The sequence below is a fragment of the Selaginella moellendorffii genome, unplaced genomic scaffold (assembly GCF_000143415.4).
Source record: "Selaginella moellendorffii unplaced genomic scaffold, v1.0 SELMOscaffold_10, whole genome shotgun sequence".
Lineage (NCBI taxonomy): Eukaryota > Viridiplantae > Streptophyta > Lycopodiopsida > Selaginellales > Selaginellaceae > Selaginella > Selaginella moellendorffii.
Window position 1 is genome coordinate 2,509,332 of NW_003314271.1, and position 20,623 is coordinate 2,529,954.

General features: G+C 50.4%; 6 protein-coding genes and 1 long non-coding RNA gene across 11 annotated transcripts; 4 read left to right on the plus strand and 3 right to left on the minus strand.

Moving 5' to 3' along the window:
- The first annotated feature begins 11 nt into the window (after positions 1 to 11).
- Positions 12 to 1,363, plus strand: LOC9631456 (probable histone chaperone ASF1A). 3 transcript variants are annotated; one of them, XM_024673245.1, is made up of 5 exons: positions 12 to 118; positions 192 to 383; positions 446 to 561; positions 648 to 982; positions 1,049 to 1,363. In XM_024673245.1, exons 2-4 carry the CDS (start codon positions 275 to 277, stop codon positions 966 to 968), a joined length of 546 nt encoding a protein of 181 aa, XP_024529013.1. In that variant the 5' UTR covers positions 12 to 118; positions 192 to 274; the 3' UTR covers positions 969 to 982; positions 1,049 to 1,363. The 3 variants fall into 3 exon arrangements, with proteins under 3 accessions (XP_024529013.1, XP_024529014.1, XP_002968281.1); XM_024673246.1 differs by having other exon boundaries at positions 446 to 555; positions 642 to 982; XM_002968235.2 differs by having other exon boundaries at positions 195 to 383.
- Positions 1,364 to 1,777: 414 nt separating this feature from the next.
- Positions 1,778 to 5,549, plus strand: LOC9631457 (sulfate transporter 1.1). Of its 2 annotated transcripts, none has more exons than XM_024673422.1 (13): positions 1,778 to 2,316; positions 2,671 to 2,963; positions 3,030 to 3,078; positions 3,174 to 3,381; positions 3,437 to 3,608; positions 3,662 to 3,727; positions 3,786 to 4,016; positions 4,068 to 4,194; positions 4,271 to 4,557; positions 4,619 to 4,809; positions 4,877 to 4,962; positions 5,010 to 5,086; positions 5,158 to 5,549. In XM_024673422.1, the coding sequence occupies exons 2-13, from the start codon at positions 2,676 to 2,678 to the stop codon at positions 5,314 to 5,316; spliced, it is 1,941 nt and encodes a 646-aa protein (XP_024529190.1). In that variant the 5' UTR covers positions 1,778 to 2,316; positions 2,671 to 2,675; the 3' UTR covers positions 5,317 to 5,549. The 2 variants fall into 2 exon arrangements, with proteins under 2 accessions (XP_024529190.1, XP_002968282.2); XM_002968236.2 differs by having other exon boundaries at positions 2,676 to 2,963.
- A 535-nt stretch (positions 5,550 to 6,084) lies between these two features.
- On the minus strand, positions 6,085 to 6,614 carry LOC112345860. Its single transcript, XR_002992204.1, has 3 exons — positions 6,570 to 6,614; positions 6,260 to 6,516; positions 6,085 to 6,197 (listed from the first exon to the last, which is right to left on the minus strand). It is a non-coding gene; the product is annotated as an uncharacterized LOC112345860 (long non-coding RNA).
- Positions 6,615 to 10,175: 3,561 nt separating this feature from the next.
- On the minus strand, positions 10,176 to 12,605 carry LOC9631459 (protein SLOW WALKER 1). Its single transcript, XM_024673151.1, has 14 exons — positions 12,380 to 12,605; positions 12,264 to 12,326; positions 12,133 to 12,201; positions 12,015 to 12,067; positions 11,858 to 11,954; positions 11,721 to 11,797; positions 11,603 to 11,675; positions 11,479 to 11,539; positions 11,239 to 11,414; positions 10,957 to 11,190; positions 10,774 to 10,893; positions 10,617 to 10,723; positions 10,461 to 10,566; positions 10,176 to 10,396 (listed from the first exon to the last, which is right to left on the minus strand). Exons 1-14 carry the CDS (start codon positions 12,569 to 12,571, stop codon positions 10,292 to 10,294), a joined length of 1,533 nt encoding a protein of 510 aa, XP_024528919.1. The 5' UTR covers positions 12,572 to 12,605; the 3' UTR covers positions 10,176 to 10,291.
- Positions 12,606 to 12,616: 11 nt separating this feature from the next.
- On the plus strand, positions 12,617 to 13,794 carry LOC9650512 (U1 small nuclear ribonucleoprotein A). Its single transcript, XM_002968238.2, has 5 exons — positions 12,617 to 12,769; positions 12,832 to 13,004; positions 13,087 to 13,180; positions 13,255 to 13,298; positions 13,373 to 13,794. The coding sequence occupies exons 1-5, from the start codon at positions 12,640 to 12,642 to the stop codon at positions 13,637 to 13,639; spliced, it is 708 nt and encodes a 235-aa protein (XP_002968284.1). The 5' UTR covers positions 12,617 to 12,639; the 3' UTR covers positions 13,640 to 13,794.
- An 822-nt stretch (positions 13,795 to 14,616) lies between these two features.
- Positions 14,617 to 17,113, plus strand: LOC9631460 (cyclic dof factor 3). The gene is made up of 4 exons (XM_002968239.2): positions 14,617 to 14,927; positions 14,984 to 15,173; positions 15,252 to 16,704; positions 16,752 to 17,113. Exons 2-4 carry the CDS (start codon positions 15,039 to 15,041, stop codon positions 16,865 to 16,867), a joined length of 1,704 nt encoding a protein of 567 aa, XP_002968285.2. The 5' UTR covers positions 14,617 to 14,927; positions 14,984 to 15,038; the 3' UTR covers positions 16,868 to 17,113.
- Positions 17,114 to 17,190: 77 nt separating this feature from the next.
- LOC9631461 (P-loop NTPase domain-containing protein LPA1 homolog 2) lies at positions 17,191 to 20,218 on the minus strand. 2 transcript variants are annotated; one of them, XM_002968525.2, is made up of 7 exons: positions 19,784 to 20,217; positions 19,454 to 19,716; positions 19,305 to 19,386; positions 18,852 to 19,244; positions 18,101 to 18,766; positions 17,897 to 18,019; positions 17,191 to 17,844 (listed from the first exon to the last, which is right to left on the minus strand). In XM_002968525.2, exons 1-7 carry the CDS (start codon positions 19,991 to 19,993, stop codon positions 17,395 to 17,397), a joined length of 2,187 nt encoding a protein of 728 aa, XP_002968571.2. In that variant the 5' UTR covers positions 19,994 to 20,217; the 3' UTR covers positions 17,191 to 17,394. The 2 variants fall into 2 exon arrangements, with proteins under 2 accessions (XP_002968571.2, XP_024528918.1); XM_024673150.1 differs by having other exon boundaries at positions 18,852 to 19,386; positions 19,784 to 20,218.
- Positions 20,219 to 20,623: the final 405 nt, after the last annotated feature.

Genomic DNA, 20,623 nt, shown 5'->3' on the forward strand with positions numbered 1-20,623 from the left:
CTTTCAAAATTTTCCCGCATTTAGAGTCCTAGGGTTCTAGTTTTAGGGTTTGGCGATCGATAGGGCTTCGCGTGAAGAAGGCGAGGAGGCGCGGGGAAGCGCACCGCACTGCTAGCACGTATGTATTCTCGGCTCCCATTCCTCTTCTTTGCCCGCGCTCGTAGGAATCGCTGAAAATTTTCCACTCGCAGCAGGAGATCTAGAGCTCTAAGATTTAAAATGCGCTTTCGGGAACCAAGAATCAGTGGATAAGCGAGACAGGAGAAAGAAAAGGATGAGCGCGATCAACATCACTAATGTTACTGTGCTGGACAATCCGTCAATGTTCCTCAAGCCCTTCCAGTTTGAGATTTCTTACGAGTGTCTCATTCCCCTCAAAGATGGTCAGTGACGAGTTTTAAGTTCCTGTTCTAAATTGTTTCTCGGTTTTGTTCCTTTCCCACAGATTTGGAGTGGAAGCTCATTTACGTAGGATCAGCCGAAGATGAGAAATACGACCAAGTTCTCGAGAGTGTTCTTGTTGGCCCTGTCAACGTTGGTAATTACCGCTTCCTCTTTCAGGTGCTTTAGAATTTTTTGCTGTTCTTTTTGTGTCTAGAAAGTGTTCCACTGACTGGAATTTTCTTGTTTGTCTGATTCTTTTTCAGGCGGACCCTCCCGAGTGGACAAAAATCCCCGATGAAGATATTCTTGGAGTGACTGTGCTGCTGCTAACATGCTCGTACCTGGGCCAGGAATTTATCAGAGTTGGCTATTACGTGAGCACCGAGTACGCGGACGACAGTCTCAACTTGGAGCCGCCGGCCAAAGTTCTCATCAACCAAGTGAGACGGACTGTTCTAGCGGAGAAGCCACGGGTCACGAAATTCCCCATGGCGTTTAACGCGCCACTGGCGAACGAAAAGGTGGAGGAAGACGCAAACAACACGAGCAATGGCAGCAATCTCCTCCCCGTGGACGCCTCTTAATGGTCGAAGCTTGTGTAAGTTTTTCCTAAGCTTCCATGTTGATTTTGCAAGGTGCTTATCGAATCTCTCGACCGTGACAGGTTCTCCTTAAACGTAAATGCGCAACGAAAAAAGGAAAGAAGAACGAAGGATGCCTTCGTTGATTTTTCTAGGCGGGAGAAACTATTTGGCACGTCTGTGTGCTTGCGGTTTAGCATACACTCACAAACTCTTAGCTGGCTTTTGCGTAAGTTCTTGACCCCATTTGTCTTCTCTCTTTCGTGTTTTTTCTTTGCTTTCTCGTTCTCGTTCTTCTTGCAACAGCGCAGACTCGTGTCCAAACTCTAAACAGCATCCTCCTCTCGACATCTGTAATGCTCGAGAAAACGTTGGAATCAAGTTTCGTCGTGCTCTTTTCTCCGCCTCTCTTTGTGTTTGTTGGGTGTTCCAGAAGCAGCAATGAATGCCAGGAAACTCTCTAGCTTCGATCGGTTTGCTTGGACAAAAACGATCAAATCGATCGAGCTAGAGCTGGACTAAGTTTTCGGGACGATCGCCAAGGACAAAAACGTGTTTCTTGGTGTGATCTTATAGGATATCTTTTTGTGGCTCCAGCGTTTAGGTGGGGCCTCTTTATAAGTCAATTAGCTTATATTTTTGTGATCAATCAAATCAATCAAACTTCTCAATCGATCTTTGAAAGTAGAGCCTTCATCACTGTCACGGGAATATACCCCGGCGATTGAGGCCCGTTGGCGCCAAAATTCAAAACAGCCCCAGGCATCTCGCAGAGCCTGGCACGCACGCTCTGTGGGGTTTTGTGTGGGGTTTTAGGTCGGCGCGAGAGCGAGACGATGGCGCATCGATGCGCCGCCGCCGCCGCCGGGGGCTGCAAATCGATTGGAGGAGGTAGGTGGAGCTGCCTGTCAGTGTCGATCGATGACGACTCCAGGAAATCGGGATATTTGGGGGGCTAGTGGTCGATCGAGAGAGGAAAGCGCTGGATTCAGCGGCTGGGGACTACCAAGTGGCAGTGCCGTGCCGGATCTCCAGGATTGGTGCGGGAGAGGAGTAGCAATCGCCGGCATTTAGCTTTCGGAGGGAAATTACTCGAAGTAGGTGTTTGTGGAAATGAGTATTTTAGTGCGTGACACTTACGCGAGCTCCCCAAGTTTCCCGTGACCGGCATAGCGATAGGATGAATATCAAATCCGGGATCCAGGGACAAAAATTCTTAGGGGGCTTTTCATTTTCTCGGGGTTGACTCGCATCATCAAGTCCAGTGCCAGGGTCGCGGTTCGGTCCACGCTCGAGAAACGGGATGATGTCACTGGGTGTTGATCGACTGGTGCTCCACCGGCTGGGATTGGTACGCTCCTCCCTTTTCTTTCGTTTTCCTGCTTGCTTGCAGTGTGTTGTTTTTTCAATTCCGTGCAATCAAAGGCCATTTTTGCGTTAAGGGCTTGCTATAAATGTTTGAGCCCGGCTCAGAGGTCTCGGGAGTGCTGTGCTGTGCGTCTTTGAGTGGGGGTGTTCGCTTGTTTTTTTCCGCGTTGTTGTTGTGCCCGAAATCGCTGCTTGTTTATTTACTTATCGTAACTTATCCATCTCGTCCCGTTCTTCCCTTTTTGTTTCCTCCTCTGGATCTTTCTTTTGCATGTCACAGCTTGCTGCGAATCTAGTAACTCGATAGTTCTTGTCTTCTGACACTTTATTGGTTAAGGTAAGATGGGAGATATCGAGAGCAATGGCGAAGCTTACAACGGCCACAAAGTCATGGAGGTCCTGAGGCCGCCTTACAAGAGCTCCGCCAGCGCTTTCGGAGACACTGTCAAAGAAACATTTTTCCCGGATGATCCCTTTCGGCAATTCCGCCATCAAACCGCGGCGACGAAGTTTGTTCTGGCAATGCGTTACATGTTCCCTGTGCTGGATTGGGGAGCTAAGTATAAGTTCGCGGATCTCAGAGCGGATCTAGTTTCAGGACTGACAATTGCGAGTCTCTCCATACCGCAGGTCAGTGCTGCTTTTAACTTTCACCGTAGAGGCTTAGCTCACGTACGGTGCCTGTGGGTCTTGCAGGGCATAGCATATGCAAAACTTGCAAACTTGCCCCCGATTTATGGGCTCTGTAAGTTCTCTACCTTCCATTTCGTTTCCAGCTGCGAAAAATGTGCTTTTACGCTGGTCGGTGGTTCACAATGACTTATTGTGCTGTGTGTCCAGACTCGACATTTCTACCGCCGTTGCTCTATGCAATCATGGGAAGCTCGAGAGATCTTGCAATTGGACCGTCAGCGATATTGTCACTTGTTTTGGGGACTATGCTGCGTCAAGAAGCTGACCCTGTCAAGGAGCCGGAGCTCCATTTGAGGCTTGCCTTGACTGCAACCTTCTTCACAGGTGTCATCCAAGCTGGTCTTGGAGTTTTTAGGTGCGCATCATATGGACTTGAGCTTGGATCTGATGACTCGTTTCATTCACGGCAGGCTTGGATTTCTTATTGATTTTCTTTCACATGCTACGATTGTCGGTTTTGTGTCTGGCGTGGCCGTTATAATTTGCCTGCAGCAACTCAAGGGAATTCTCGGCCTACCGCATTTCACCACAAAATCGGACATTATCTCCGTTCTCCATGCTGTGTTTGAACACCCGCAACAGGTACGCTGCTCGTTCAGTTGATCTCGTCTGATTCTTTTCTTTTTCGCTTGCAGTGGAACTGGCGTACTATTGTCATTGGAGTTTGCTTCGTGACCCTTTGCTTGGTGACAAAATATATTGTGCGTTTCTGTTCCTTTGATTTTGTTGGCTTTTAATCATTAAGACCTTCCATTCCAGGGAACAAGAAACAGGAAGTACTTCTGGCTTTCAGCTGGAGCGCCAATGACGACAGTTGTTGTGACTACGTTTTGCACATATATTACTCATGCAGAGAAACATGGTGTGAGCATCGTTGGACACTTGAAAAAGGGCCTGAATCCCATTTCAACGCACAAGCTGTTTCTTACGGGACCATATGTCTTGGCAGCGGTAAAAATTGCTGTGGTGGTGGCAGCTATTGGACTTATGGTACGAATTGTGCTGTTTCTAATTTCCTGGGGGACTGACCGACGAATTCAGGAAGCGATAGCGATTGGGAGAACGTTTGCGTCCATGAAAGGCTATGATATTGATGGCAACAAGGAGATGATAGCGTTTGGTGTCATGAACACTTGCAGCGCGTGCATGTCTTGTTATGCTACTACAGGTGCTCTTTCACTTTGCCTTTGCTACTCTTGCAAATGTTTTATCTTGTTCTTTGTTTTTTGTTTTGTTTTGGACAGGGGCTGTCTCTCGTTCGGCTGTGAACTTCAACGCAGGTTGCAGGACGGCATTTTCCAACATCGTCATGTCATTTGTCATCATGGTTACGTTGCTGGTTCTCATGCCGTTATTCCATTATACTCCCAACGTCACGCTCGCTGCCATTATCTTTGCTGCTGTTATTGGGCTGATTGATCCATGTACCGCGTACGAAATTTTCAAGGTGGACAAGATCGACTTTCTCGCTTGCATCGCTGGTTTTCTAGGAGTTATCTTCATTTCTATTCAGATGGGGCTTGTGATCGCTGTAAGAACTCTCTCTACTCTCTGCACCTGAGATGGACGATATAACAGCGTTGTTTTTGCAGGTTACCATTTCTCTTGCGAGACTTATACTGCAAATGACAAGGCCACACACGTCACTCCTGGGTCAAATACCAGGGACGAACGTTTTCAGGAACAAAAAGCAGTACCCAGGCACGATGAAAACGGATGGCATTCTTGTGATTCGAATCGATGCAGGCATTTACTTTTCAAACGCAAACTACATCAGAGAAAGGTAACACACTGTACAGAAATGCCTTGAATGCTGACGTGAAAATTATCCCAACGTTTGGAGATGACAGAGTCTTCAGATGGATAGCTGATGAGGAAGAAGCTAACGGGAAATCAGGACAGTCTTCGATTCGCTATGTGATCATCGACTTAACCCGTAAGCAGTAGCAGCAACCTTGACGTGGCTCATCGTTTTTATTTCAGCGGTGATGAACATTGACACAAGTGGGATCCATGGCTTTGAAAACATCCAGAGAATCTTGAAAAGCAGAGGTGTTCAGGTAGAAAAAGGGAAACCTTCCTTGATGTTTATCTCGATATCTGATCTTTGATATTTCTTTGCTTCTGTCAGCTTGCGTTCGCAAATCCTGGGAGTGGCGTTTTTGAGAAGCTGCACAAGTCCAAGTTCATGGAGTCTCTCGGCCAGCAGTGGATGTTCCTCACGGTGAGCGGGGCCGTGCAAGTTTGCTCATCGCTACTCGCCATGGAAAACAAGGGCCTGGCGGAGTAGAGCGATTCGAAGATTACGCACACATTTGTGCGTATGTACAGGTAAAACAGCGGTGTATTTTATGACCCCAACATTTTGCAAGAAAGATGGTCAAGTAGTAAAATTTCTACGCTCTTCGATGCAAATGGAAAAAACAAGTACATTGTTTAGTGGCATTCACAAAGAAGAAAATTACAAGAAAAGTTTTGACCACGGGGTCAATGAATAAGAACCATTTTCTTCTTTGTTTTTCACTTTCCTCTGTATGAATCTAGTGGCAGAGATACGACCATGTCGTATGCTCCAACGCCTTTATACGTGGAAATACTCAACCGCATACGCGTGGTCCACCTTTGGCGGCTCTCCACATTTAAAAACATTACATAGAATATCTCCTCAAACCTTCCACAGAAACTAGGCCGTGCAAATATACCGCCGTTGCCTGATTGATCATTCTCCTTTCGAAGCCTCGGAAAAAACAGTGATTGTTTTACATCCTGATTGATCCTGATTGACACACAAAAGCATTAAGTCGGGATTGATTGAAATGCCTATAGCTATACTCATCACTCAGCACCGTGTAGCCGTAGCATATAGCATGCTTTCTTGTTCTTGCTGATGTCAAACCCACGAAAGGGTCTCTGTCAAATCGCTGATTCTCTGCGATGCTGGAGAATCAACCAAGCAAAGCACGAAGCTTTCTCGTGCCAAATCTTTCCGGGACTGCATAACAAGGTAGTAGACTGTTAGCGTATATGGAAAGGCACGCTGCTCTACACACACCTGGTGCGCGCTGCTGTAGCTACAGCCTGCTTACCAAGTTGAGCCATCTCGGTCTCCATCCCAAGCTTGTCCTGTGCTCAAACCGGGCCGATTTTGCAATCCCAGCTGCTGCTACGCACCTTCACATCGGAAGTTTTTATGAGCTGAGCGAAAAACTAATGTCACGAGCAGGGGCACGTACCTTAGTTGCACATACGTTTGATCATGCTCCTATTATTGCCAGTTTGATATTGGTTTTCCTCAAAGCAGCAGCCACGAAATCCACAGCCGCAATTCAATCCTGCTTTGTCCTCGAGTACCATGGCTTAATCTGCCGCTCCCCCCTCTTACCTTGCTCGCAGTTTTTTAAAGAGAGTTCCCCAAGGCGGAGCAAAGCATTATTGGGTGTAGTCACTCCCCCCAGTTTTTTAATCTCCTGCTCGTTCGGTCCATCCGTCACTGTGAATGCAACAAATGGTTTTTAGCCGGGTCAGAACGCTCACATGTTATACCTCGAGGCTTGGTGGTCTAGAGCTCGCTAAAACGAGACAGAAAATAAACAAACCACCGGTGTCCAGTGAAAGACTTCCAACCTGCATGCATGCCAAACTTAACAGCACGAAAGAAAAACAGAAAACAATCTTCAAAGTCTCGCTCGCTTGCTCGCTCTCTCTCTCTCTGTGCTCTCTTTTTTGTTTGCGTTCTCAGGTGCTTTCTTCTCAGGAACAAAGCCGCGACTGCCTGTCAAAATGCTAGCATCAGCCATCACCAGTTGTGACACACTGACCGCTGCTCCTGCAAGAAGAGAAGTGTTTAGCCTTTTCCTCATTTTCTTTGCTACTTTTATAACCTGCTTGGCAGTTGCTTCACTCGCCAGCAACGTGAATCTGCCCTGAGCAGCGGGTTGAATCCATCAGATGCAAGCAGTGGCCCTGACCACGAAGACAACGAAGAAGACCACCAGCACCAAATGCTCGTTTTAATGAGGATCGCTGAGCTGCGCCATCACCATGAGCTTAAAGCGCGAACTTGCTCAAAAGGTCGGAGAGTCACTGTGCTGCTGCGGGATTCTCGTCAATAACCAGCCTTGTCTTAGTTTAGAGCCAAGTGAAGTGGAGTGAGAGAGAGAGCGCTCTGCGTCGTCGTCAAGTATGGTGGTTCCCGTGGGCCTCCGGAGAGAAGGCAGTGATAATAATGATCACGGCGGCCTTTTCCCTGGATCTCTGGGGAGTGTCCTGCACCACCTGGAGCACAGCCAGGCCGCTACCACGACGGAGAAAATGGCTTCCAGATCCCAGCAGCAACTGCCTTTCAGTAAAAATCATCCCGCCGCCGACCATTTCCTTCGACACCAGCATCTCCCGCTGAGCTCCTGGAGCTTCTCTCCGTCGCTGCTGGACAAATCCAGGGAACTCGAACAGCACCAGCACCAGCACCAGCACCAGCACCAGCAGCAAGAGCTCCACCTTGTCAGCAGCGGCACGAGCATGACCGCCACAGGCTGGAGTCGCAAAGGCTGCTTTTTCCAGCTCCAACCACAGCAGCAGCAGCAGCAAAACTCCTCGATGCTCTTGTTTTCTCCATCGCCACCGCAGCAGCAGGAACAGCAGCAGGCCTTTTCACTCCACCCGAAATCCACCGATCACGTCCGGAGAGGAGGAGGATCGTCGAAGAAAGCTCGCAGCAGCACCGTTGAAACACCAGCAGCGGAGCCTCCAAGAGCCGCCGCAAAGGAACCGCCACTCTCAAGTTCATGCCGACGAGACGACTCCTCCTCGTCCCTGTCCTCTTCAATTCACCGGGGTGGCAAGATGACGAGCCTGGGAGCTAGTCCCAAATGCAACGTCTGCTCGCACAAGCCCAACGAAGCCCGAGTCATCACCTTCTGCGGCCACCTCCTGTGCTGGCCCTGTCTCTGCTGCTGGCTCCACAACAAGTCCCCGGACAAGGAATGTCCCGTCTGCAACCGGCCCCTCACCAAGAACCACATCACTCCCTTGCACGGCCGGCAAAACAGTCTCACCGTCGCCCGCTTGCAAGGGATGCTTCGACCCGAGAAAACGACGTCGACGCCTCGGGTCCATTCCAGAGGAGGCGATGGTGCTTGGAGCAGGCGCCATCAATCCAGAATTTCCACCGCCACCACTGCTGCCGCTTCCGCTGCTTCGGCCACCTCAAAATCAGCACCAGCGGGGCCGCGGAGCATTGTTTTCGATGCCACTCCGAAAGTAAACACGTCCAAGGCTGAGGATGATAGTAGCAGCAGCATCATGCGGATCCTCACCGGCCACAGCTCGTCCAATTTTTTCACCCCGGCACTAACACCACCACCAGCAACCGTGGCAGCAGCAGCAGCGGCCGCGGAGGTTAATAACTGGAGTCGCCCCGCGGAAAAATCATGTTTTGATCGCGATCCACCAGCGGTACCGGCATTGAGCAGCAGCGAAGCGATGGAGCTCGCATCGTCGTTGTCACCGACCGTGGTTGACGAGCCGTCGTCGTCCCCGACCGTGATTGAAGAGCAGCAGTATCAGCATGGCAACACTGGCTTGTTGTGCGGTGCCATAAGCACGGCCTCGACGGTGGTGACCACGGATGCTTGCAGAGATGATGCTAGGCTCGCGCCGATCAAAGTCTCGTCTCCTCCGGCAGCTTACGAAGGATCATTTGCCGAAGTTGCAGGCTACGAAGAGATAAGAGAGCTCGGGGTCTTGTTGTCGCTCGAGTGGGAGGGAGCCATGAGCGCGATCGAAAACGCCTGGTGGGATGCTGTCTCAGACGTTCTCAACGCCGGTGGTAACACTGCCGATGCGATGGGAGTCGTTGAGCGGCTGTCCAGAGAGAAGGAGACCATCATCCACGAGCTGGCGTCGGAGCCACTCAAAGGATCGAACTGGCTGGCGTCGAGGTTGGAGTATTTCACGATGATAGCCAGCGAGGAGATTGATAAGAGGACGCCGGTGCCGCAAGAGTTCATTCCAATGGAGATCGAGAACTGGTTCTTAGATTCGCCTGATGATGGCCAGACTTTGTTCCCAGAGTTCGTAGAGCAAGAGCAAGCCGAAGTAGCCGATGGCGAGTACCAGAGGAAGTGAAGAGACGGTCGCGAATTGCTCTGGCTATACCAGCAGCACCACAGCACCACAGCACCACAGCACCCCGGTTTGCGAGAATTTTTTCGTTTTTTTTGGTTGTTGTTACTGCTGCAACGAAAACCATGATTTTTTGAGCCCACTCTTAATGTTGCATGTTTGTGTCCCATGGTAGCTTTGACTTCGACCTCCTTCCCTCCCACTTCTAATCCTCCCCCGCTTGAAATGGGAAAAGTTAGCGACCGAGCCATCCGCTCGTGGTTTTGTTCGTAAACAAGCAGCTGCAGCCTCCAGGAACAATTCTCTTCTTGTCGTCTTCCATCATGGCTTTCTCCTGCAAATGGAAATTCCAAAGTAGTTAGCGAAAAGCTCTCATCAAGGAACGAACACACAAAAGCCAAGCAGCCACCAGAGAAAGAAATAGCATGCCATCTCTCTCGCTCTCTCTCGGGTCCACCTTCAAGGCACACCCAGAGAGCTCTTATAATTCACACGCATGCGTCGCAGGAATACAAACAACGCATACTCTTTCTCTCCTCTCGCCTTGCCTGCCAGTAAATCAGGCCTGAAAAAGAAAGCTGTGAAAGGAAATGTACTTACGAGCCTGTTTGCTTGTCATTCCAACGCTCTCTTTTCTTAGATCTGTTCTTGCTCGCTGACGTGCGTCCTGCCGCCGTCTTGAGCTCCAACGCCTGGGATCCACGCGTAGCTCATCCAACGGGGCGTCCGGTGGTGCCTCCAGGATCTTGCTCGAAGTTTGGGCCACTTCCCTGTCAACTGTTTCCTGCTCCTGCTACTTAACTATACTGCCAGTACAATCCCCCTGTTCACCTCCTCGTTCCCCGCTGTGCTCTACGCTACTCGTGCCAACAGGATACTATACGCCGGCTATTATAACACAGCTTCCAAAGGTGACACCATGTGTAGACAATGGTGACACCATATGAGAGCCTGCAATAGCGAAACAAACTTAAAATTACACAAAAGACAAGTTACGAACCTCTTTCAGCACCTATTTGAAGAAAACAAAAACAAAACTTAACGCTTTCTTACGTTGCTCTGTCCCTGAACACCGCACGAATCGAATGTTTTCTCATATCCGATTCGGTGGCAGCAAAAATTAAAAATGGTTCCAAGCAGCTTCAGTGAACTGCTGCTTGAACAAGCGTCTGTAGCATTCCTTGAAAGGATTGCAGTGACTCCTGCAACCTCACTTCTTCCTCCACCGCGTATTTCAGCTTCGTAACCTGTAACTCATACCAAAGGTTGATGGTAACGCGCTTGACAAAAAACTAGGAAGTACGGTCATACCTGTTGTTTCAGCGATTGAGAAGCTGCAAAGCTTGTGGCGCATGTATCGAATACGCTATGGGCAGCGGGAACTAAAAGCCGTGAATACTTTGGCGACGCAACATGCCTGTCACGAGACAGTGAATTGTCAATGCTATGGTAACCATGGCAACTTACTTTGTCAGGAACGCCAAAAGAATTTCCAGTTCTCCTACTTCCAAATTCGAAAATGCTTGCACTAATCCCTTGCGAGCTACTAGTTCTTCAATTACAGCAACCACCACCTACACGGAGTATAAAATAAAACAAACTGCAGAGAATGAGAGGCACGTACCGTTGGATCCTTTGTATTCAAAGCCGCGAGCAGAGCGTCCTTGTATCGAAATTTGAGTAATAGCCAGTCGTGTTCTTGGCGCAAAGCTCTTTTTGTGCTACCAAGAACATAATCGTCATCCTGAGAATAAAAACAGAAACAATGGTCAATAGTGGCAATACAGGGAAGACTTATTGAACATACAGATGCTTTTTCGGTAGCCCCACGTAGAAAATATCTGAAGTTGCTAGGCCGCAACACTTCCTTCTGTTCTTGTCCGCTGACTTCAAGAGCCTGAGTGGCTCTCTCTTCGCTGATTACGCTCTTCCTTTGACGCACGGAAAGCAAACCTGATGCTGTTCCAACGGCCAGCGAGGTACACGATGGGGAAACATCCATTGCCAATATCGGGCCTGGATATTTTGCAGCATGAACCACCTACGGAAATTTATGATTCGTAAGTACCAAAGGAACAGAAAAAAATACCTTGAAATCTTCGATATCAAAAACCTTCAGCAGCCCATCCAACGATGCCGTGAGAAGTCTGGATTCCGACTCGCTAGGCGTCGTTAGCTTCAGCTTCTTCACAGTTTTCTGATGATTCCCGAGGACCGTCAAAACCTTTCCAGCCACCACGTCCCAAATCTTCACCATGTTTCCACCTATTTGGAAATCATATAAGCACCTTGGAGAGAGGAAAAACACAACAGTTATAAACTTGCTTACCGGCAGTTGCGAGAAGACTTCCAGAAGGAAAAAAGAGAACATCTTCCAAGGGCTTATCATGCTGAAAAAGCAAAGTACTGTCAGAAAAAATTCAAAAACTAAAATGAAAAAAATCACGCAGAACCTGCAGCAGCGATACGGATTTTGCAGTCCGAGTGTCCCACATTCGCACAGTGTGGTCGTAGGACCCAGTGACCCTACAAAAAAGCTTAGGCTCAAGCACACACACTTTCGAGTATTACCATATCCCAGGACTCGCTGGGTTGTATGAACCGCAACGAACGTAATCCGTGTGCTCCTGGAATTTCACCACTGCTTCCTAGCAAAGCGAGTTCGTTTTAGATTAGAGAGCTTAAAAAAAACCAAGAAAAGTAGCAACCTCACTAGCAACATCCCACCACCGGACCGAATTATCATCACTTCCAGATAACACGTGAAGCTTGTCTGATTCCGAGTAGCGAACCCAACGCACAGCTCTACAGAGAAAAGAGAAAACGCGTAACCATCAAGTATGAAAACTCAACACAACAATGTACCTGGAGTGACCTTTCAATTGCCGGAGCGTTATCCGACTATTGGCATCGAAGATCTAGAGCATGCATGAAACACAAGTTAAAAACGAAAGAAAAACTGTGGACACAGAAAAAAAACCACCTGAATCAACCCGGTTTCGCCACCAGCCATGATCAACTGTCCATCGGGACGAAAGCTTCCAGAGTACGCCTGGCAAAGAGAAGCAAAAACTTCACAACAAGAAACACAGAAGAAAAGAGAGAGAGAGATACCAAATCGGTGAATCTCGATATCGTTTTCTTCACTTGACACGAAGCTCCATCGTAAACCACAACCTACACAACGGCATTCTCATCGCAAATGCACAAGAAATGCGGCAGAAGCTTACCCTGGTGGACGCTGTGACCACAAAATCGTGAGGAAAAACCGGACAGAAATCCACGCAGGTAACCGCGAATTTCTGCTCGTCGACGATCCTGCGCTTGAATCGCCTCCAGAACTTCGAATCGGCAGTGAGGGGATTGCGCGATTTCGGCAGCTGCTTCTTCCCGACGGGAACGTAGCTCGATGCCGCCTCCATTGATCGAAAGAAAGAAGAAACAAGAGCCCTAAAACCCTACATATTTTAGGGTTCTTATTTTGCAGGGCATGGCGACCGCGGCACCGGCTCCTCCAGCGCCTGGGCCACAAGCGCAAGCGCAGCAGCCTCCTCCTTCCGAGGTTCCGCCAAACCAGACGATCTACATCAACAATCTCAACGAGAAGATCAAGAAGGACGGTGAGTCGAAAGAGCGATGTTTTCGCGATAGATTATCATAGCCTTTTCTTTCCTGCTGCCAGAGCTTGTGAAATCGCTGCGAGCGGTGTTCTCGCAGTTTGGAAACATTCTCGACATCGTCGCGTGTAAGTCACTGAAGCTCAAAGGCCAGGCGTGGGTCGTGTTTGAGGATGTTACCGCTGCTACCAATGCGCTGCGCCAAATGCAAGAGTTTCCATTCTATGACAAGGCTCTCGTAAGTCACACAGTTCCATTCTATGACCAGACTCACACAGTTCATGTTCTTCCTTTCTTTTTTTCTTCTTTTTTTTTTCCAGAGGATTCAATATGCGAAAACAAAGTCCGACGCTGTGGCTAAACTCGATGGCACATTTATTCCCAAGGAGAAGAGAAAGAAGATAGACGAGAAAGGTAGACAAGAAACTTTTCTCTTGCTTTTGCCTTGACTCTTTCTTTCTTTCTTTCTTTTTTTCACCCTGGTGTAGCTGAGAAGAGAAAACGGGAGCACCACGAATCCCACTCCTATCACGTAAGCTTCTTTCAATCCGATCTCTTCCAATTCTCCCAGCTGTCAATCTTTGGATCACTTTTTTGCCTTCGCAGTATCCAATGCGAACTTCCGTCCCCGAGATCGCGCTTCCAAACAACATCCTCTTTGTACAAAAGCTCCCTCACGACACGTCGAGCGCGCAGCTCCAGATGCTCTTCTCCTCCATCCCGGGCTTCAAAGAGGTTCGAATGGTAGACGCCAAGCCCGGCATCGCCTTCGTGGAGTACGCGGAGGTGGATCAGGCAAGCGTTGCCAAGAGCACCTTTCACGCCTTTCGTGTCAACGAGTCGCCAATGCACATCACGTACGCCAAGAGGTGACCATCAACATCACAAGCAAAGAAAACAAGCAAAGCAAAGGTTTCTTGTAAGATCACGTCCGAGATTTTTCACTGAACCATAGATCATAGCTTCTCTTTTGTATCATTGCCTTGAAATGTTAATCATTCGAATATGAGTTAGCACCATTGAAAGTGTTTGACCGTTGAATGTTTTTTACCGGGGCCTTTTGCTTTTGACCGGGGGGGGGGGGGTACGTGGGAGAGATGTGGCTATGGGCAGTGGCTGTACAAAGATTTTCTTCCCAAATGCCCTATAGACCAGAGAAAATGAGCTTTTGATGCTCCCAAATCTCTTTCCCAAAAGCAACACTTGTGGCTATCCCGGGCGAAAAGGACGATGCGCTTTATGTAAAGGTTGTGCGCTACCTGTTACACTTTTCTCGCGATTTCGCCCACGCACGCATCATGGAATCAAAACCTTCCACAAACACTATAATTGACAACCATACTATAGCATTAGTTTAAACAACCATGACGAGAAAAAGTTTATATTATCTCTTTCTTTCTATTAGCTGTGATTGCCAAGGGGGTGCTTTTTCCCCTCTAGCATACCGATACTTAGAGGGCCAAATATCTATCTACCTGGTGCGCACTTTTTAACGGGTGGGTGGAAATGAACCGTCCAAAGTAAATCTTTTACTCTAACGGCGACATGTCCACGTGCCAAGTGGACCAGCTTTTGCTGCTTACGTGCATTATGGGGGGCGAGCCCACAGCCGCCACGTGGCGGCCTGCCCGCCACAAGAGCCCGCCAAAAATCCCCAAAAGCCTGGCACGCCCACCTATTGCTCTATAGATAAAAGAAAGAGAAGAAAAGGGACAGTGCCTTTTTCTTGCGTTTGAAAGCGGCTGGAATATTCTCGGCCCCTGTCGGGATATTCGTGCGCTGTGGAATATTTCCCCGCGCGGGTAGTGGGGTCGAGTGAGTGGAGAAACAAAATGTAAAGAGGGGGAGGACGGCGCCATAGCCACAAGCTGGGCTTGTGGACCTCCTTCCGCAAGCCCACGTGCTCCATTGGTCCCCCAAAATGGAGCCCACCAATGGCTGGGTGCCACCTGGGCACGATGAAAAACTCGCCGCGTTGCCCTAATCTCCCACGTCCCGTGTTCGACCCCGCGACCCTTTTCTTTCGTCTAGCTCGAGTTGTAAGAGCTATGGCTTGTCGGCCACACCGGGAGCTTGGATGAGCTTACTGCGGATGATTTTGGTTGCTCGGATGGGTGTCTCGCGATCTTCTCTTTGTTTTCTTGCTTCGCATTCTCTCTGGGTAAGATCGTTTGTGTGAATTCCGTGTGCTGTCTGAAATGGTGCCGGGCTATGCAGATTCTGGGACTCGGCAGCGCGGATTCGTGACGTCTTGATGACGAGGAGATGGACGATGGAGTGTGAGCAGCCCTTGATCAGCAACAACAGCACGACGGATCCGGCGATCAAACTGTTTGGCAAGACGATCCCCCTACTGTCGGACAAGCCCGCCAAGAATCACCCGCAATTCCACCAGCAGCAGCAGCAGGTGGGTGTCGCGAATTTGCGGTTGCGATGGAAAATCACTTGGGCATTGCCTCGGGAATTCGTTTCTTGTTGATCTTAGGAGGTCGTGGACGAGTCGAGGGACGAGGAAGCGATCACCGAGGACGATCACTCTCCTCCGGCCGAGCAGGAGGAGGTGATCGAGGTGGTCGATCACCAGGAGGAGGATTACTGCGACATTGATGAAGGGCCAGTGGATCAAAGCCCCGCCGCCGCCGCCGCCACCGCCACCACTACGTCCACCGATCTACAACAAGCGCTAGATCGCAAGGATGGGGGCAGTGGCGGCGATAATGGCGGCGATCAGCAGCAGCAAAAGCCCAAGAAGCCCGACAAGCCTGTCGCCTGCCCCCGCTGCGACAGCATGGACACCAAATTCTGCTACTACAACAACTATAACATAAACCAGCCGCGCCACTTCTGCAAGAACTGCCAGCGCTACTGGACATCCGGCGGTACGCTGCGCAACGTGCCCGTGGGTGCCGGGCGGCGCAAGAACAAGCACCACCACCACCATCATCACCACCACCACCATACCGCCGGCGGCGCCGGCGCCGCCGCTACACCTGCCGCCGCGGTACCGCCCGGTAGCCAGTGGCACCAGCACCACGCCGCCGCGGCGCACGCGGCGGCGCTCAACTACGGGCAGCAGCACGCGCTCAAGATCATACCGCCGCTGCAGATCCTCCAGCAGCAGCACGACGAGGGGAGTATCGTCACCAGCGCCGGCGGCGTGCCGCCGAGTAGCGTCACGACACCGAAGAGCGCAGGCGGTAAGAATGCCGGGGAGATGAATTGCTATGCTTTCCAGTTTGGATCGCCGCGGCACCAGCAGCAGCAGCAGCAGCAAACGAAGCGGTGCCCGAGCCAGAGCAGCAACTCCGAGGTCACTGTTTGCGGGGGTTCGTTCTCCTCGCCATCGCCAAGTAGCAACAATAGCAACAAGAAGAAGAGTATCACCACTACCACTACCACCACCACCACCACCACTGGTACCGCCAGCGGTACCACCACCGACAACGCCGCCAACAACTCGGGAGTTTGCGGGATGGACAAATGCCCCGAGGAGGCAAATGCCGCGGCGGCGGCGGCGACGGCTGCTGCCGCGGCTGCCGCGGCGGCATGGGTCCTCCCAATGGGTTTTCTGGGTGGTAAGAACGGGCAGCACGCGATGCCTTACCACCAGGCCGGCGGTGCGTGCGGTATACCGTGCTGGCCTTCGCCGGTACCGCCGGTGCTGGCGGCGGCGGCCGCGGGGCAGTGGAGCATGCAGTGGGCGGCGATGGCGGCGGTGGCGGCGGCGGCGAATGCCAGCGCCAACAATGCCGCCGCTGCCGCCGCCGCCGCCGCCGCGGCCATGGGCGGCACGAAGCGCCCCGTGGAAAAATCCGACGGTGGGTGTTTGTGGGTGCCGAAGACGCTCCGGATCGACGATCCGGGCGACGCGGCGAGGAGCTCCATCTGGGCGGCGCTGGGCGTGGATCGAAAGCACACTGTTTTCCAGCACTCCTCAGGTACCAAAGTTTTGCTCCGCAACTTATCATGTCCATTTTTCTTGAAGATTTGGACCACCAACACCAACAAAGGATGAAGATGCTCCAGCTCCAGATGCAAGGGGACCAAATCACGAACCCGGCGGCCATGGCTCGATCGGCTTCGTTCCACGAGAGCAACTAATCATCCTGGCTCAACTCTCTTCTCTCATTTAAGTTTCTTCGCGCTTGTCCCGTGAAGTTCTTTGGGATTTTCATAAGTTGCCGCAAGCTGGAGGAGGCATTCCAGTTCTTCGTGCTGGCAACTTACTTCTAATGCTACTGACTACAAAAGCTAGGTAGTACGTTGGGCGTGTAAACTTTTTGTTTTTATACAGAAGGTGTGACATTGTAAAAAACTATCACTGGAAAGGTAAGGTTTTTTCTAAAACTAGTACATATCAAAGTATATCAACTTGTAAAACAACTTCCAAAACAAATATCAAGTATCAACTTCCAAAACCAACGTAAAAAAGATTTTCTTTTCTGCTTTGCTCTTGCTCTTTACAAAACATTCTCACATCTTCTATGTGCCAGAACGGAAAAAAAGAAAAGAAAAAAAAACGAGAAACGAGAAGTTCTACATACCCCGCAATGCTTGAAAACAGCACCAAAACTTCCACCAAGAGCTTTGTTCCTCGTTTGGAAAGAAGCTTCTGATGGATGGGTGGATCAAACTTTGGCCATGTCTGCCTCGGAGCGCCGGCGATGGTGGTGGTGACTCCCCCCAAGAACTGGAAGGCTAGACGTCCGCGTGTGAAGCATTTGCTTGGCACACGGCGCTACGAGAGGAGGCGAGCTTTTGTGCGACGATGAGTTCTGGCGCTGGCCACAAACTTTATAGACATCAAAACCCATCCGAGGAGTTGCATCGTCCAGTTTCGCCGCTGCCGCCGCCGCCACTGCCGCTCTACTACCAGTACTGCGACGCTGCTGCACAGCGCGCACCGAGTTCTTGCCGCTGCCACTGTGGTTGCCACCACTGCCGGACTCGAGGGCGGCCATGATATCCGACACTTCCTCCTCGGACCAGTATCCATCGTCGTTGTCCCCAAAATTGTCGATGAAATCTTCTGTTTCCTCGTCTGATCTAACGCTGCTCTCGCTGACGGATCCTTCTACCTGTGGGTGATAGCAAGTTAGAAAAATTTTGAGAAAGAGAGAGAAAGTCTACCTCTTCGTCTGGCTGGAGCTCTTCCTTCTTATCATCTAGTTCCTCATCGCTATCAAGGCTGAGATTATCATCTTCCGGCTCTTCCTCTTCCTCGCTTACAAATACTGCCGTTTCATCGACTGCCTACGAAAACCAAGATAGAATCTCAGTGCCAGAAAAAAAGAAACGAAACAAAGGAAGAAAAACGAAAGCTTGCTTGCCTACCTCTTTCTCGGCCACTTCCGCGTGCCTGGGAGAGCTCGACGAAAGAGAACTACCATCACCGCCACCCCCACTGCTGCTGGTTTCCCCGGCCTCCGTCGAAAACGCACTCATACCAAAATTGCCAAACTGTAGATTCACGGGACCCGACTTTGGAGCACTGTCGCCGTTGGAAAGCTTTCCTGTCCCGTCCACCGATTCTATAGGCCACGCCTTGGCCACGGAGCCGTCCACGTTCATGAGAGCCATAAGGTGATGCGACGACCCCTTGCGCTGGATAAGTTGGAACATACACTCGGAGCTCAGCGACGACGCGGCGCTCTGGTTCTGATACTCTTGGTCGACCACCTTGACAGTGTTGGTAGCCGGGTCGCACAGAGCCTCTCCGCCTTCCTTCCTCCTGAGACAAGCAAAGATGGTGGCGTGGATCCCCGCTACGCTCTTGTCCACGTTTGTATTGTTCACCTTGGGGACCAGATGCTTGTCCGCACGCTTGAATAAGTATTCCTGGATCGTCCTGATGTTCCGTATATACTTGGCATACTTGTTCTTGGACGGGTCCAGAGTCATGTACTTGGCTCGGACCGCAAAGCGCTCCAAGTGTTTCTCCTCGTTGGAAATATAAATCATAAACGGGATGATCGAAGGATGCTTCCTCATGAGGCCCATCTGGAAACACACAGGAAAAGAGAGCACGTTAGGAGAGAAAAAAAACAAGAAAGAGAAGTTTTTCTAAAAGCACGAGCCACGTTACCACAAAGTTTAGACTTAGGTGCACGCCTTCGACGACTACCGACTCGTTCCTGTGCTCCCACGACGTGATTAGCCGGTCTAAACTATCGATGACCATCTCACACTGAGCTTTGAATCCCTGGACCACCATCGACTTTGCAGTAGAATCCGAGGAGTTTTTCTCGACTGGCACCTCTGCTTGTTGTTGCAGATCCTTCTCCTCGACTGACCCTGATTGATTTGTACCCGCCTTCTTTCTAGCGGTTGCCTCTCGGATAGCAACCGGGTCCAAAAATTCTCCAGCATGATAAGTAGAGGCCCATAAAAGAGGATTCGACTTCTCGTCCGCAAAACTCCTCATCATGTGACGAATTGAGTCCGTGGACACCACTGTCGTTATTCCCAGTCGGCTAGCCTGGGAAAACAGAACAACCAGGGTATAAATCCAGAGAACTACGTCATCGATCTGACTTACCAGCAGGGAAGACAAAGTCGATTTACCGCAGCCGCTTGTGCCGCAAAGAAGAACCGTGACTGAAGACTTGCGCTCCCTGTATCTAATAGAATGAAAAAAAAAAGAAAAAACGTCTAGCTCGAGGAACAAAAATGTCAAGAAAAACCTACCGGCACGCAAGCATCAAGTCGGCCCTTTGATTCGGTCCAACGTATTGATATTGTGCCAAAGCATCGCACACAACATCCAGGAATTTCTCTCGTCCGATAACCACCATGGAGCGTTTCTTGCTTCGGGACGCTGGAGGCTTCCGGAAGCTCGACTGCTCCAGGAACTCCTCCGCGATTTCTTGCTGCTCCACTGGATAGCCATGGTACTCGAAAACCTTGGAGGGCGGTTCCACGCGTAGCACATCGAAAACTCTCACGCTGATCTACAGTCGAAGGTAAGAAAACTTAGCATCCTGGAAGAAGAGAAGGCAAAATAATTTTTCCAGGCACCTTGAATGCATGGCGTGCCTTACAGCCCATAAACTGGAGAGTGCTCTGCAAGGCAGCGCGAGTGTACCGAGAAGAGGGCAAGCGCTTCTTCTGGCTCCAATCTTGATCCACATTTGATCCCTGATCGCTCGGCGCCTCATCGTGCACGATCACATAGAGCAGCTTGGGACGCTCCGCCATGGCCTCTCGCCCCGATTCCTCGGCCCTCATTTCTCACCCCAGCGGCGGCATTCCCGATTCTCTCTCGGCAAACCGCGTGGAGAGCGCCAAAACAAGCGCCGAAAACAAAAAACAATCCGATCGAGCGAGCGAGCTTACCAGCCAAAAAGGGGATCGATGGAAGCGAAATTTCTAGAGCGCGGGCAGGGAGAGCAACGCGATCAAACAACCCTAAAAATGCTTGAATGAGGCACGAGGCTCCTGCCCGCGGCTTAATAAGGAGCCCGAGTCGGCCCGCGGAATAGGCCACCAGATCAACGGCCAGAGATGGTCCTATGATGCATGCCCACATTCCGGAATGCCCATGGCTTGACTTTTCTGCCCGGGGAAGATTAACTGATCTAACAGGTACCAGTGGGTCCCAGAATCTTCGCCCGGATGGATACGATTACGTTATAATTGCATGTGCGCCTGATAGTATATACACTATGCTTGCCACTTGGCAGCAATGCTGACCGGATGCCCACTGGCATAGCCACACGTGGAGCGACACCCACGTGGGCAAAAAGCCTTACTCGCGGTACGACACGTGGAGTCCAGCGGTCAGCCATAGTCAAAGACGCCAGACTTGATTCAAAGATTTTCTCTAAGTATGGAGACATTGAGCGATTTTTTTTTTTT